The 15,492-nt window shown below is 43.5% G+C and overlaps 1 protein-coding gene across 2 annotated transcripts in view; it reads left to right on the forward strand.

Moving 5' to 3' along the window:
* Positions 1-713: 713 nt before the first annotated feature.
* The window catches only part of LOC101166941 (kalirin), a 68,031-nt gene continuing 53,252 nt past the window's right edge, over positions 714-15,492 (forward strand). The window contains exon 1 of one of the 2 annotated variants that reach the window (XM_023964367.1): positions 714-1,237. In XM_023964367.1, the coding sequence (XP_023820135.1) occupies positions 1,183-1,237 (55 nt within the window). In that variant the 5' untranslated portion in view covers positions 714-1,182. The remainder of the gene's footprint in view (positions 1,238-15,492) is intronic. The other variant, XM_011482977.3, reaches the window with a different exon arrangement.

The following is a 15,492-nucleotide window of genomic DNA, read 5'->3' on the forward strand; positions in this document are numbered from 1 at the left end:
TTAACCTCTAGATGGCGCTACAACTTCGTGGACCTCATAGAAGTCACCTTTTACTCAGCTGTAGAATATGTCGGTGTCATTTTTTTAGTATTAAATTTAGCTTTAATTATCCTATTTGATTCTCATAAAACAATTACAAAAAAGAAAGGAAAAAAGAATACAACACAAACTTGTTTGTGACAATGAAAGAGGAAGATAAACGAATAAAACGTATTATTTTTGCCTCTTTTTCTTAATTATTAAAACATTTTTGTATTTCTTTCCCGCCTGTTTCAACACAAGAACCAAGTTTTTAGGTATAGATCAATTCATAGCCTGATATCATGTACTGAAACACATATTTCTTTAATTTTAGCTCTTAAAGTTGAAAAAAAAAATCCAAATTTCACTTCACTTCACTTACAGTTAGAGGCAATTTGTTGTTTCTGTTTGAAGCAAAAATGTATATCATTAACAAGTCAAGCCTTATTTTATGGTAGAAATGACACAACTTACTTTTCCCTTTTAGTTTGAAAAAAAAAAAAGAATTAAAAATGTTATGATGTAATTAAATTGGTAATGTTATACTAGTCAGCTGTAGTCAGCTGATCGGGAGTCCCATCCTAGTAGTAACGGTACTAGTAACGTTATAGTAACGGGGAAGTGGGTGTCCTAGTGTGTGTTGCGCGTGCGCGTAAGCCGTCAGTGCAGCAGCTGCTGCAGCCCTCGTGCTCAGCCCCTCTCTGTCTCCGGTGCGCCTGCGTGCTGGTTCACACCGAGCGGCGGACCGTGCGCTGGCCGGACCGGCGGCAGAGGGGAAAAAAAGGGGGGGGGGAGAGTGCACACTGGATTCTCGGAGGGTCCCGCACGGCAACGGAAGCTGGCAGCAAGTGACATTTAGACGCGATGTCGCGCGGGATACGGGGACCTAAGAGCAGCAGCGAACGGCGGAGGAAGGCGCGCGGACGGCCGGGGATGCAGCACTGACGGCCTGATTGGTACCCAGGAGGAGCGAGCGTGCTGGACCGACCGGATCGGATGTGAAGCCGCAGAGGTTTTTGATTCGGTAGGCAGGAGGAGGAGACGGAGCGAGGAGCAACTGACGGCACAAAACGGAGGAGAGAGCGCGAGGAGGAGAAGGAGGAGGGAGGCGGCGGAGCTGCACGAGGAGGAGGAGGAGGAGGAAGAGGAGGAGGAGAAAGGATGAATCCGGCAGATGGAGGAGGAGAAGCGGGCCCGGACGGCCAGGCGACGGCAGGTAGGGTGTGAGCGCGTGCGCGCATGTGTGTGTTGGAAGGTGCTGTCGCCATGATGCCTCAACATCCGCCCATTGACTGCAGGAGTGTGCGTGTGTCCTGTACTACCAATGTGTAGTTCAAGTGTGTGCACGTGCATCATCCCTTGTCCAGTGGGCACTGCTGCGCGTGCACGAGTCTTAATGTATATTGGGGGTGGTGGGTTCCACCGAGGAGGATTGTGGGAAGGCCTGCTGGCTCATTAAGGCATGTGTGTGATGTAACTGCTGTAACTTCCACTTCACGGCTGGAGGAGATTGGACTGCAGAACCTGCAGGGACAGGTGGAGAGACCCCTGGGGAGGCTACCCTACACCCTCAGGGACCATCAAATGCAGCCTCTTGGGACCAGAGCATTGAAAACATCTGCCGCTTTAGCCTATGGAGCTGATGCTCCTGAGATAATTCAACGCTGGCTGCACAGATGAGAGGAATAATCTCAAATCCGTTGACATTCTTCTTAAACAAAATTTACAGAGACACCACTGTGTATAATTTACTTAAGATAATTGCAAAAAAGTGATTTAAAAGACAAAAACTTAAAGTGCTGCTTTATTGTAAGCAATCTTCTTTTTTGATAGAAATGTCTTTAAATGATTGATGTTTCTCTAATAAACACATATTTACTATCTAAATAGTTAATATTGTAAATAAACTCCTGCACATAATAAAAATAATCAATCTCTGATTTAGAATAGTTTTATAAACAATGACTGTAGATGAGAACTGGACTGAGTAACCCCGCCCTCCAAACAGGAAGTACCTCCCGGCTCCAAGAAGCCAAAATCCTATAGGCTTCTATTGAGAAATAAACAGATATTACTCAGTCATTCTATTTTATCACAAAAAAATAGTGACTGAATTGACTTTATTTTGTTGGAGCCATTTTCTATAGATAACATCACACTCACTCAGTCCAGTTCTCTTATACAGTCAATGGATATAAGTAATGGTTATCCATGGCTGTAAGGTAAATGTTGACTGGGCGGCCGTGGTGCAGACGTAAAGCGGTTGACCTCTGATCGGATGATCGCAGCTTTGGTTCCCGGCTTGCCCACCCATGTGTCAACACACTGAACCCCACAATGCCCCTGGTGGTTATAGGTTGGCGCCATCAGTGTGTGAATGTTTGTGTGAATGGGACTGTGACTGTAAAGCGTTTTGGGTATTCAAGGAAGGTAGTAAAGCGCTATACAAGTATGCCCCATTTCTAAGGAGAAAGCGTGAAAGCACCAGGTTCCAGTTTGCTTTGCTTTCTAGGTATAAATTAGGTTTCATTTCCTTCTTTTATTTGCTGATTGCTTCCTTGATGAACAAATTTCCCAAGTAGAGCTTCAACACTTCAGAGAAATGGTAAAAATGTATTCATGAATCTCTTCGCAGTCCCCCTTCTTTATTTGATGAGGCAATTTAATTAGGTAACAGTCTAAATATATGTGCATAATTTCAACAGACATAAAATCTGTATAGATCTTCCAGCTCATGATGCTTCAACAATATTTAATAGGTTGTTAAAGGTTTTTATCAGTTGCACATTTCATGAACTTTGTGCGGTTTGATGAAGCAAGCCTTATTACATTGGATACAATCAAGATGGCTCACCTTTAAATGCTTTTTTTTTACGCTATATCAATGAATCTATGCCAGATTAATCCAAAACTAACTTGGGTGTTGAGCAGATGTTTTGACTCCAAGAGCAGTTTAGCCTTTTTTTTTAACCCAGCCTCAGGGTGGAGAACTAAATGAGTTGAAAATCTGTTTAAATGTCAGTGCGTCCACCTTGATTTTAGATAGATATTAGTCCTTCTGTGGGTTAAAAATCAGAGCCAGAGCATAGACATGTTGCGGCCACAACTAAAGAGAAAACCAAAAACCCTCTTGCACCAGGTTGCCAGTTGCTAAACCCAATGGCCATCAAATTCCGACAGGGGTTAAAAATGGTTTTTTTTCTTCCGAAAAGGTCACCAAGAAAAAGAGCAGTTTTGGGTCTCCAAAGGTAAGCTGTTACAATGAGTGACCCAGACAGCTTTCTCTGTAAGGGAACAGCACTTTAAGAGCTACAAACTGAATAAATAATGAATGCCAGAAATGTAACCATGGGCAGGGGTGACTGCAAACATTATGCATGGCTGGAAGAGGTAAAACAAACCTAGGGACAGCTTGTCTTCCAGCCAGACACAGGGGCCATGTAGATGTTTGTATTCACCTGTTCAAATAGGTTGTTTAAAGGTCTAGTCACTACCACCCTTTTGGCTAAATAGGGGCAGTCTGCAGGCAAAATATGGGCAAAACTGTACAAGTGAACTCAGATAGCCCACATAAAATAGCAAGTTCGTAGCCTGTTTTGTATATATCGTAGAACAAAAAAGTTTACGCACGTCATGCTGCATGCTTTAGGTCCTGGTGAACATTTATACAGCATGCAAGGGTAAGGAAAGCTAAAGTAGGCGGTGTGTCGTACATGTTTCCTTTTCTCAACTCCCCAAACCCTTCAGACTGCGCAAGGAGCCTGTTAAGGCTGTTCCTGTGACAAGTGTGTGCTCCTTGAATGCAGCCAGATTGTTATGCTATATACACACCAGGACTGTGATGAACGCGCTAAACGGGCATTCTTGAACATGCTTTTAGCAGATGGTGTTCACACTGGACTGTCGGTAACCGATACTGGCGCACTTGCTCAAGTCCCATAAAGCTTGCTCCAGGTTTTTTCAGTCACAACCCTATTCCAATATATGAAATACTTACTTGGTGTCATTATTCTGGCTGAGTACAAGCCGCAATTATTAGTTCATCCTTTGTGATACATTTTTAAACGATTGGCACTTCTATGTTTTAAAAAGGACGCAACCCTTCCGTGACAACCAAATCCAAGTTCCTGATTGGTCAAAGTTCAAGTGGTTTAACTTTTGACGCCAGAAAATGGACTTAAAAACTAGCATAGTGATGCGTGAACAGGAGAGTTTTGAACACGGAAGCCTTAAACGTGCATAAATGCACATTTGCATAGACTTCATTGGAGGTGGTCATTTCAACGCACGTTTTCGAGCACATTGTGAACGTAGCATTACAAATGGGGAATCAGGGAACTAGGGAATCAGAGTGTATTAGTTTTGTGGATGTCCTATGACCATCGTACGGACTCTTACATATCAAGTGCACAGCCTTTTCATATGCAAATTGCGGCAGTCAGTAAGTGGCCAGTACTCGCACCATACTAACAACTAGATTGTGGAGTAAAAGGGCACCGAACCACAGCATCACCTTTACGTCAAAAATGGGCAAAACTGGCATTAGCCTTATGAATACTTCGCGAAAGACTTACCACCTGCATGACAATCATATGTTTCATCATCCCGACATCCCTTAAGGTGGCTGTAAGAGTCTCAAGGGAACTGCATAACACACCTGCACTCCCCTTAAGATGTGGCCGCTCCTCCTTACGACCCTCTACAGGCCTGGGCAACCCAAAAACCCACAGCGCCTGTACGTGTCAACTCCTATACGTGTGCACACGACTAAGAATTAAGCTCTGCTGTCAGCTCTGACTGGGACACTTGGGCAACAGCCCACCGTCGTCATAGGTCTTTAAGTCATTTGAACTTAACTATAACTTTCTACCACAATAGGTTTGTGATTCAAGGATCAGCTAAGCTGGTTTGTTTCTATCACGCAGTTTGGACACTTGGTATCTTCAGGCACATACCAGGAGGCACCACTAACCAAGACATGCCGCAAAGGTTATGTCTGTCCGGTGATAATGCAGAGTTGGAAGTGGTGGGAAAGGGATGTGTGGGCCTCTGTAGGTTGTTGCCCCTGTAACCTGTGCATGACCAAATAAAAGTTAGTGAATGTGCTGATAAAATGAATGGATGGAGTTGGCTGGAAATCTTTGACAGAAAAGGTTTTGTTTTGAAACAGCAGGGAGGCTTTTCTTTCAAAAGATCAGAGCGACCTCAATTATGTTTAACAAAGTATATGTGAAACTACTGAAAGGTCTTTTTTTTAAGCATCCTGCACACAAAGGTGAAGTATCTAAGGGATGTCTACTGAGAAACAGCTGAACTGACTAAAAAAAACAAAACTCATCAGTTATATTGGAAAGCAGCTTTAGACCTTTAAATCCAAAGCAACCACATGCAATCGTCTCGAAGCAGCTTTTATTATAAAGGAGATAAAATGTCTTTATTGTAGAAGATGAAGGACTTTCATTTAGAAGCCTCTGCGCGGCATTGATTGTTCAGTCAGTGAACATAATTTGTTAAACAGCTTTGCTTAAAACAAGCTTAAGCACGTCTCAGTTTCTATTTGGCTTGTTGTAGTGTGTGATATGTGATCTCCACAGTTTGGACATGGTGGGTATGATCCAGTGTGTCTATTTGCTTTTTGTCCTGAAGGCACTTTGTGTTGAAGATGTAGGAATTGTGAGGCAAATAAAGATCCAGTAATCGATTTAACTGTTACAAATTAAAAAAATAAACACGTTTCCAATCTGTTAGTTTAAATATTTGGTTGTAACTAAATATAAAGTGCAGTAAGGATGTGATTAAGGTCACTTGGAAAAAGTCTTGACTCTCTGCTGTTTCTTTTTTTTGGTGCCTTGCTGATGCAGAATGAGTCCGAATGCGATGTCTTCATATCCTACAGGCTGACATTTTAGAGAGGACATTGTGCGGAAATGTATTCATTAGTTTTTGTTGCATAATCAGTTTGATGAATCCTGACAGTCTGACAGCAAGTTTCTCCAAAGGCTTTTCATCTGCTCCGCTTGGCGGCTATTTTAGGCTTCACACTGACTCACAAGAGGAGTTTTGTTGGGCTAGGTGAATGGAAATCCTTTCTCCTTCCTCTCTGATTGATGGCGTATTGAGCATCAGTCAGACTTCTGTCGGTGTTGGGCAGTGCGAACACGCCGGTTGGAGTCACGTTCGCACGCCCAACAAATCACAAACACCCACTACTAACCCATTAACGTCTGCAGCTTTCGAGCTACTGCCCTGTCCCGCTATGTAAGACACAAGGTCTTCCTACTCCAATATGTTTGAGGGATCCATGCAAGCAACATGCATTTCTAGTTTGATAAATGCATACAGCAGAAAGCGGTGTTGTGAAATTTAGCACACTTACTGGACATCTGTCACCAGATGGTAATAAATCATTCTTGTAATAATGGGGACTTCAGTTCATCAAACCTCCAGGTATTTCAATAAAAATGCCAGAATTCTGGACATCTAGACCTTGAGTCTACAAGCAGACATCTGCATTATTGATTCATGAATCGATTCTTGTCTGAAAAAGAAAAGAGACAGTTTTTGGTAGGAATTTTATAGAGATCAAAGGAATGTCAACACATGGCGAGTTCTGTTTAAGCAGTGTGAATCCCTAGAAGAGCTCTGTTCCCTTACAGCTGAAACACAAGTGTTTGATGGAATTATGAACTCTAAAGATCATCGGACTTTCAGATTGGAGGCTGATTAAATTTCTGTCCATTAGCTAATTTCCAGTGGGGCCTAGAGGCTTTACACATTTTCACCAACAGAAAATCTAAATCTGACTTTCTGACTTCTGTTTTGATACAGTGAATTGATTTATTTAAGTGTTTTGCTACAGACTTTTTTTTTTTACCGAATAAAGAAAATACGCTGCTTAATTTGGTATCACACAAACATCATATTCTGGATTCATCATGAATAAGGTGAAAAATCATAACCCCTGCTTTTCCTCATATTAGGCTGAATCCAAATTGCTTCCCTACCCCTATGGCTTCTCCTTGTCCCAACATTTATCCCTCCAAGTGCAGAGATATGCAATAAATATTTTCTTCTTATTCGTAAGTTACTGGTGATGATGTCATCAATAGTCGTGTACTTTAGCGCCTGGCTTAACAACATTGATTTTATAACTTTAAAAAGTCATGCTAAAACAAAAACTACTTATATTTAAGTTAAACTTCTGTGCTTCAGAGCACATCCACGTGAAGAATTGCGTTTCTCCTCCAACAAGCGTGACGTGGATTAGCCTACCAACAGATGGATAGTCAGCCCTAAATTGGTCCTCCTTAAAAAAAAAAACACTTTCGGACACCACCACGGCTTCAAATGCCCCTACAATTGGAGCAATAGGGAACAGCCAGAAGGGTGGGGAAGCAATTTGGATTCGGCCATGGTTATAACTTGACTTAGGCAACCGTTGACAAGGAACTTAGTCCAGTCAAGCACCAAAATATGTTTTTTACATAGCACTGTCTTCCACATTGACTGTATAAGATAACTGGACTCAGTGTGATGTCGACCTCTGACATCACACTGATGTCAGAGCCTCTCTCCTCAAATGTCCATTATACTAATTGGAATATATAGGCCTCCATCATCCTCCAATGAATTCTATGAGCAACTGGAGGACATTTTAAAGCAGTGTAATTGGAAAAAGGAAATCCTCCTATTTGGTGACTTCAATGTAAACTGGTTGGATAAAACAAGCCGCAAGAAACTGGAATCTGTTGTAAACAGACATGATCTTGTACAACTAATACAAGGACCAACAAGAATAACTAAATCCACGGAAACATGTATAGACCTAGTGTTCTCTAATAGACAAGAAAGAATTTATAAAACTTACAATTTAGTCACCGGTCTATCAGATCATAACTTAATTCTTTTTTCAAGGAAACTACCCAAACATAGGTCCTTGTGCCCCCTCAATAAACCAGTGAAGCAGGTAAAAATACCACAAAGTGAAACTAAGAACTTAGAGACAACTTTGAAAGGAGTGAATTGGTCAGAACATCTTTTGCATGATCAAGTGAATGAAAACTGTAAAAAATTTACCAAAATACTTCAGGATATATTGCTTCAATTTAAAAAAGAGGTAAAAGCAAGGCACCAAAAAGGGCATCTGCCTTGGCTGAATGACAAAATCTGGAAACTGATGAAACAGAGAGATAAAGCACTTAAAATGTTCATGAAAACTAAATCAACCTCCAATAGATTGCTGTTTACCTCACTAAGGAATAAAGTTACTGCAGAAATCAGACATGCTAAAGCTAATTTCTTCATCAATGCTAGAATTAACTTAAAAGGTAATGCAAAAGAAGTCTGGACACACATTCATAAACTGGCAGGATGCTTTACTGCAACACGTAACATTAGTGAAATAAAATTAAAGAAGGGTCCATCCAATGACCCTTTAGATATTGCAGATGCCTTCAACAGATATTTTGTGACCTCGGCCATAAACTTGACACAGACATTGTCTCCTGTTACAATCCAGCCTGTTGTAATGCCTGCTTCAGTAATAGAACCAACGTTTAGTCTAAGTCCAGTATCACAAGAACAAATTGGAAAAATACTTGATGGTTTTAAAAATTCTAAAGCCGAAGATGCATTTGGCCTGAGCACATTAATTATAAAAACTCACAAAGAGTCACTGGTATGTCCTATTACCACCATAATCAACACATCAATAAACACAAGTACTTTTCCAGACCTCTGGAAAACATCAGTGATCACACCAATCCTTAAATCTGGAGATCCAACAGAAATAAGCAATTACAGACCAATAAGCATCTTGCCAGTCGTGTCTAAAGTGCTGGAAAAGTGTGTAGCAGAACAACTTGTAGGACATCTTAACTATAGTTTTTATAACCTCCATCAAATGCAATTTGGATTTAGAAAGCATCACTCTACGGAAACAGCGGTCTGTTTTCTTCTCGAAAACTTAAAACTAAAGATTGACAGAGGAGGAGTTGTGGGAGCTGTGTTCCTTGACCTTAAGAAAGCTTTTGACACAGTCAACAGGGACATCTTAATCGAAAAATTACATCATTTTAATCTTTCACCAAGAACTCTACTCTGGCTGGAATCTTACCTGACATGCAGGAAACAACAGGTCAGAGTCAATAATACAACATCATCATGTGGAGAAAATCAACTAGGGTTACCTCAAGGCTCATCATTATCCCCATTACTGTTCAGTCTTTACATCAATGACCTCCCTAGCTGCTGCCCACCTAATGTGCAGTGCCAGCTTTATGCAGATGATGCTGTCATCTATGTTCATGCTAGGGACAGATACCAAGCAGCTCAAGAACTCACATCAGCCATGAACAAGATCTCAGAGTGGCTCCAAAAATCCCAGCTGATTCTCAATGTATCTAAAACCGTGTGCATGTATTTTTCTAAAAGCTCAACTAACCAAGACACCCCTCCGGTATTGATAAATGGAACAGCTATACAATCTGTCTCTGAATATAAATATTTAGGAATAACAATTGACACACAATTAACATTCAAATCACACATCAAAAAGGTTGTGAACTCAATTAAATTCAATTTATCAAATTTTAGACACATAAGAAACAACTTAACTCTGGAAGCTGCTAAGCTGTACTATAATGCAATGATTGTTTCACAAATGACCTACTGTATGACCAGCTGGGCATCAGCATGCAGAACCATTCTGAAACCTCTACAAACTGTTCACAAACAAGCTCTGAAAACTTTGGACAAAAAGCCCAAAAGCCACCATAATTGTAAAATACTTCAGAAACACAATCTACTGAGCTTCAATAATATGATTCAACATACAGATTGCATATTGGTCTATAAAATCCTTCACGGTCTGGCTCCTCCCCCACTTCAGGACTTTGTCAAAAAAAGACAAAACAGAAGCACCAGAGCAAGTTCAAGAGGCGACTGCATCATTCCTTCCAGAAAAAGCAGCTTTGGACAGACTGTTTTCTCCTTTCGAGCCTCTCAAACCTGGAACACAATCCCAGAAAGCATTCGAGAGCTCTCCACACTTCCATCTTTCTCAAAACAATTAAGATCTTGGCTGCTGGAAAACCAAACTTGCACTCATAGCTAATTTTAGGGACAATGCAAGAAAACTGTTTGCTAACAAAAGTAAAAATAAACCATTGGGGGGTGAAAAAAAGTGGTCACAGTTGTCATAGTATTGTTCTGATTTTGGCGATTTTATTGATGTATATTTTGGGGAACTATGCATTTGAAACTGTTTTAAATGTTATCCGAGTTATGTTAATTTTATGTCATTTTTCTAATGCAATTTTACGCTATATATGTACATTTTTACTCTGTTTTACTCATTTTATTTTAAGTCTCTAGGTGGCTGGCCATGGTCAGAACGGGACAGAGGATGGAAATTAGCCTAGGCTACAATCCTGCATATTTACAGTGTCTCATTACCTTTAGAGTATTCTACACTGTTTGTTGTATGCATTGTCCCTTAAATAAATAAATACAAATACAAAACCATAGAAAATGGCTAACTTCTGGCTCCAACGAAATTAAGTCAATTCAGTCGCCATTTTTTTTGGCAACATGTTGGAGCCAGACGATGTAATTAAGCAGTGTTGGTCCAAGTCCAACCACTCTGGCCATTCATTAGTGAGTAGTAGTAGTGTAGTGGAAGTTCACACCCCTACCACTTAAGAGCAGGCACACAGAATCAGTTTATCAAAAAATTTGAATGTTCAACATGAGACCACCTAGTTTTACTGCTGCATCTGATTTGCCAGTTTATAACTTGAATAACTTGCAATAAAGATAAAAAAAAATTATGAAAAAAAAATAAATTAACAAGTACATGTTAAAAATTTATCAGGGTATAAATGGTTATTTTTACAAATAGAATGACTGAGTAATAGCTGTTTATTTCTCAATAGAAGTCTATGGGATTTTGGCTTCATGGAATCAACAGGTACTTCCTATTTGGAATGCGATGGGGGAGGGGTCACTCAGCCCAGTTATCATAAACAGTCAAAGGCCTTCCATGTTAAAGCTTGTAAAATGAGCAGTTACTTTTGTGCGCTGTTGATACTAATGTGACCATAATTTGCATTAATATGCCCCAATTTAATTTGGACTCTATTACAAGAGGAAAGTCTGTTGTAGCATTAGAACGCTAATAAACGATGGATAACCCAGAAACCACTCAAAAAATGACGTCATGTTAACATTGATAGCTGGACAGTAGTATCTTTGTCATTTCAGATGGTACAGGATACTGAAATGACATGAGGAAAATTACTGAGAGTAAGTTTAGGTGAAACAATGAAAATGGAATAATTCTTTCTTTGAGGGTGGCGAGGACACTAAGGAGTTCCTCCTGGTTTCTCCAGAGGGATTCTGCAAGAGAAGACTAAGGTGGTGATGGTGAGTTTTGGTCCTGGAGTGAGATGATCTTGAATGCTATTCTGTGAGTGAGTGGCGAGACGTGCTCTCTGTAAAGACTGGAGGGGCGTGGTTGACAACAGAAGCAGAGCTGGTAATGAGGGTCTTGGCTGGAGGACAGAAAAAGGGTCAGTACCGGAGGCTTAGACTGAGATGTGGTCAGAGGCTGAAGCAATGTCGGTACATGGCTGGAGCAGAATTGTGGTCGGAAACACAATCGGCAACGTAGACTTGATAATAACATGAAAGGACCGCTAGAATGAGTAAGGAATCACCTATACAATCTGGCATTGATGGATCTCCATGGAGGTAATGTATGCAGGAGTACATGTGAAAGAAGGTGAGGAGCCTGATCAGGCTGGAGGATGGGTTTAGAGCAAGATATCTGAAAACAACAAGCGGCATTATCCTTAGTCGTTAATGAGCCACCCCTAACATTCAATTGAATCGGTTAGTTCAAAAGGGGCCCAAGTCCAATAGGTTTGTTTTTCCAGGAAATTATTTTTCCAGGAAATTAATAGGTTAAAGGGAGGCTACACCAAATGATTAATACTTTACCCATATTTAGCACCAGTTCATAGCTTACAAATGCTATAATATGAAGCACCTCACTTTTATTATTTCAGAGGACTAGCAAACTAAAGTCTCTGGACTTGGGACCTTCTTGAATCAAACAGGGACGCTGCCATATTGGATAACTAGTGCTGCCATCTATGGGATAAAGCAAATCCCATGCAAGAGAGGCTCAAGTCCAGGAATTTTGCACTTCATGCATTTTAAATGTCAAGCATAGTCGATACATTACAACGCACATGGGAATTTTTTGCACATAATCAGATAGCTTTTCCCTTGAAGACCATAGAACATATATTATCTCTATTTTGAAAAATTGTGGATTTTTGAATTAGCCGATTCAATTAAAAAGACCCAACTGACACAAGGCAGGACACAGGGCTGGACTCAGATGCAGAGTTTTAGATTGTTTTAATTTCTTAAACCTTGATAAACTTGGCTTGGCTTTGTCAAGGAGAAAACAAGACAATCAGGCACAGGACACAGGGAAACTCTGGCTATAAATACATGAGGAGGGGAAGCACAGGTGGAAACGATCAGGGATGATGAGGCAGGCTCAGCTGTGGGGAAACAGACAAGGGAAGGGAGAGGAAGGACTGAAACGAGAGGTAAACCTACAAAATAAAACAGGAAGTTAAACACGAGACAACAGAGACTGACAGGAACTTGACGAGACATGACAGAACCCCCCATTAAGGACCGACTCCTGACGGTCCAGGAGCCCCGGACCTGAAGAAGTCCGTCAGGAGAGACCTGTCCACAATGAAGCGTTCCGGGATCCACTGCCGCTCCTCCGGACCGTAACCCCCCCAGTCCACCAGAAACTGGCGACCCTCTTCCTGACGGCCAGTATTTTCCGGACTGTGTACACCGGACCACCTCCCACCATTCTGGGCGGTGGAGGAGGCTCCGCGGGAGGCACCAGAGAACTGTCCACCACCGGCTTGATGTTGCTAACGTGGAACGTGGGATGGACTCTGAGGGACCGGGGTAGACGAAGACGAACCGCAGCAGGATTGATGACCTTGGTGATGGGAAATGGTCCAACAAACCGCGGGGCCAGTTTCCTACTCGGGACGTGTAGATTTAGATTCTTGGCCGAGAGCCAGACCTTCTGTCCGGGACGGTAATCTGGAGCAGGACGCCTGCGGCGGTCAGCAGCCGTCCTGACCCTGTCCCGATGGAACCGAAACCTCAGACTCCAGCGCCGCAAACAGAGGAGGTTCGTAGCCGAAGACACACTTGAAGGGCGAGAAGCCTGTAGCCGAGGTGGGTAAGGTGTTGTGAGCGTACTCCACCCAGACCAGATGCCTGCTCCATGTCGAGGGATTCTGGGAGACCAAGCACCGGAGACCGGTTTCCAGCTGTTGGTTGAGACGTTCAGTCTGGCCGTTGGACTCCGGATTGTAACCTGAGGTCAGGCTGGCCTTAGCGCCGATGAGCCGACAGAACTCCCTCCAGAACCGGGACACAAACTGCGGACACCGGTCCGATACAATGTCCTTGGGGAAACCATGGTACCTCACGATCTGGTTCAGGAAAATGTCAGCTGTGGCCCTGGCCGAAGGCAGTCTAGGCAGGGCGATGAACCTGACCATTTTAGAGAACCGGTCCACAACTGTCAAAACAGTGTTGTGACCACGTGAGAGGGGAAGGCCTGTGACAAAGTCCATGGAAACCTCCGCCCACGGTCTGGAAGGGATGGGAAGAGGCTGTAGGAGTCCCATGCGTCGTCCGGTGGATGACTTATTCCGGGCACAGACTGAACAAGCGGAAACGTACTCCCGGACCTCCTGCTCCATGCATGGCCACCAGAACCTCCGGGAGATGGCGTGCATAGTCCGCCGCACTCCCGGATGACAGGAAAGCAGTGAGGCGTGGGCCCAGTGAATCACCCTTGAGCGTAGGTTCGGGGGAACGAACAGGCGATTCCTCGGGCACCCACTGGGCGTCAGCACCCCACCGTTAGCCTGCCTTACCTCTGATTCTATCTGCCAAGACACTGCTCCAACCACACAAGTCAGCGGAAGGAGAGGTTCCGGTTCTTTGGCAACAGGCGCGTGGTCGAATCGGCGAGACAGGGCATCCGGCTTGACCTTCTTGGACCCCGGCCTGTAAGAGAGGGTAAAAGAAAAGCGGTCAAAGAACAGTCGCCAACGGACTTGGCGAGCGTTAAGTCTCTTAGCGTTCCGGATATACTCAAGATTTTTATGGTCCGTCCAGACGATGAAGGGGTGCTCGGCCCCCTCCAACCAATGCGGCCACTCCTCCAGAGCCACCTTGACCGCCAGCAACTCCCGGTTGCCGATATCATAATTGCGTTCCGCTGATGAGAGACGCCGAGACAGGAACACACAGGGGTGCATCTTCCCATCCTGTTCAGACCGTTGGGACAGGACGGCTCCGATCCCCTCATTGGACGCATCCACCTCCACCACGAACTGCCGGTGTGGGTCAGGCAGGGTAAGCAGCGGAGCAGATGTGAAGCGGCGTTTCAGAGCTCTGAAGGCGGCCTCGGCCGCCGGCGTTCATTGGAACTGCATACGTGGAGACGTGAGGGCATGGAGGGGCGCAGCAATGGAGCTGAAGCCCCGGATAAAGCGTCGATAAAAGTTCGCAAACCCCAGAAACTGCTGGAGTTTCTTACGGCTGTCAGGAGACGGCCAGTCCATCACTGCGCTGACCTTGGCTGGATCCATCTCCACTGTTCCTGCAGACACTATGAACCCTAGAAAGGCAACGGTGGAGACATGGAACTCACTCTTCTCTGCCTTAACATAGAGATAGTTCTCCAGTAGCCGCTGAAGAACCGCAGAGACATGGGAGACGTGAGAGTCTTGGTCGGGGGAGTAAATAAGGATGTCGTCTAAATAGACGTACACGAATCGGTCCAAGAAGTCTCTGAGTACGTCATTTATCATGGCCTGGAACACGGCGGGAGCATTGGTGAGCCCAAAAGGCATGACCCGGTATTCATAATGTCCTCTGGGTGTATTGAAACCGGTCTTCCACTCGTCTCCTTCCCTGATCCTGACCAGATGATAGGCATTACGGAGATCTAGTTTGGTAAACACTTTGGCCTGCTGGAGCTGGTCAAAAACAGAGGACATAAGTGGCAATGGATATCTGTTTTTAATTGTTATATTATTGAGAGCGCTGTAGTCTATGCAGGGTCTGAGGGTCCCATCCTTCTTCCCGACGAAGAAGAAGCCTGCTGCAGCTGCGGATGAGGAAGGACGGATGAGGCCTGCTGCCAGAGAGTCATCGATGTACTTATCCAGAGCCTGACGTTCGGAAGCTGAGACTGGATACAGACGCCCTTTTGGAATAGTGGAACCTGGAACCAGGTTAATGGCACAATCGTAGGGGCGATGAGGTGGAAGACTCAGAGCCCGGGACTTACTGAAGACCTCCGCGAGATGATGGTAACACGCAGGTACCTTCTTCAGGTCCGGG

Source organism: Oryzias latipes, chromosome 2 (genome assembly GCF_002234675.1).
Source record: "Oryzias latipes chromosome 2, ASM223467v1".
Classification (NCBI taxonomy): Eukaryota; Metazoa; Chordata; class Actinopteri; order Beloniformes; family Adrianichthyidae; genus Oryzias; species Oryzias latipes.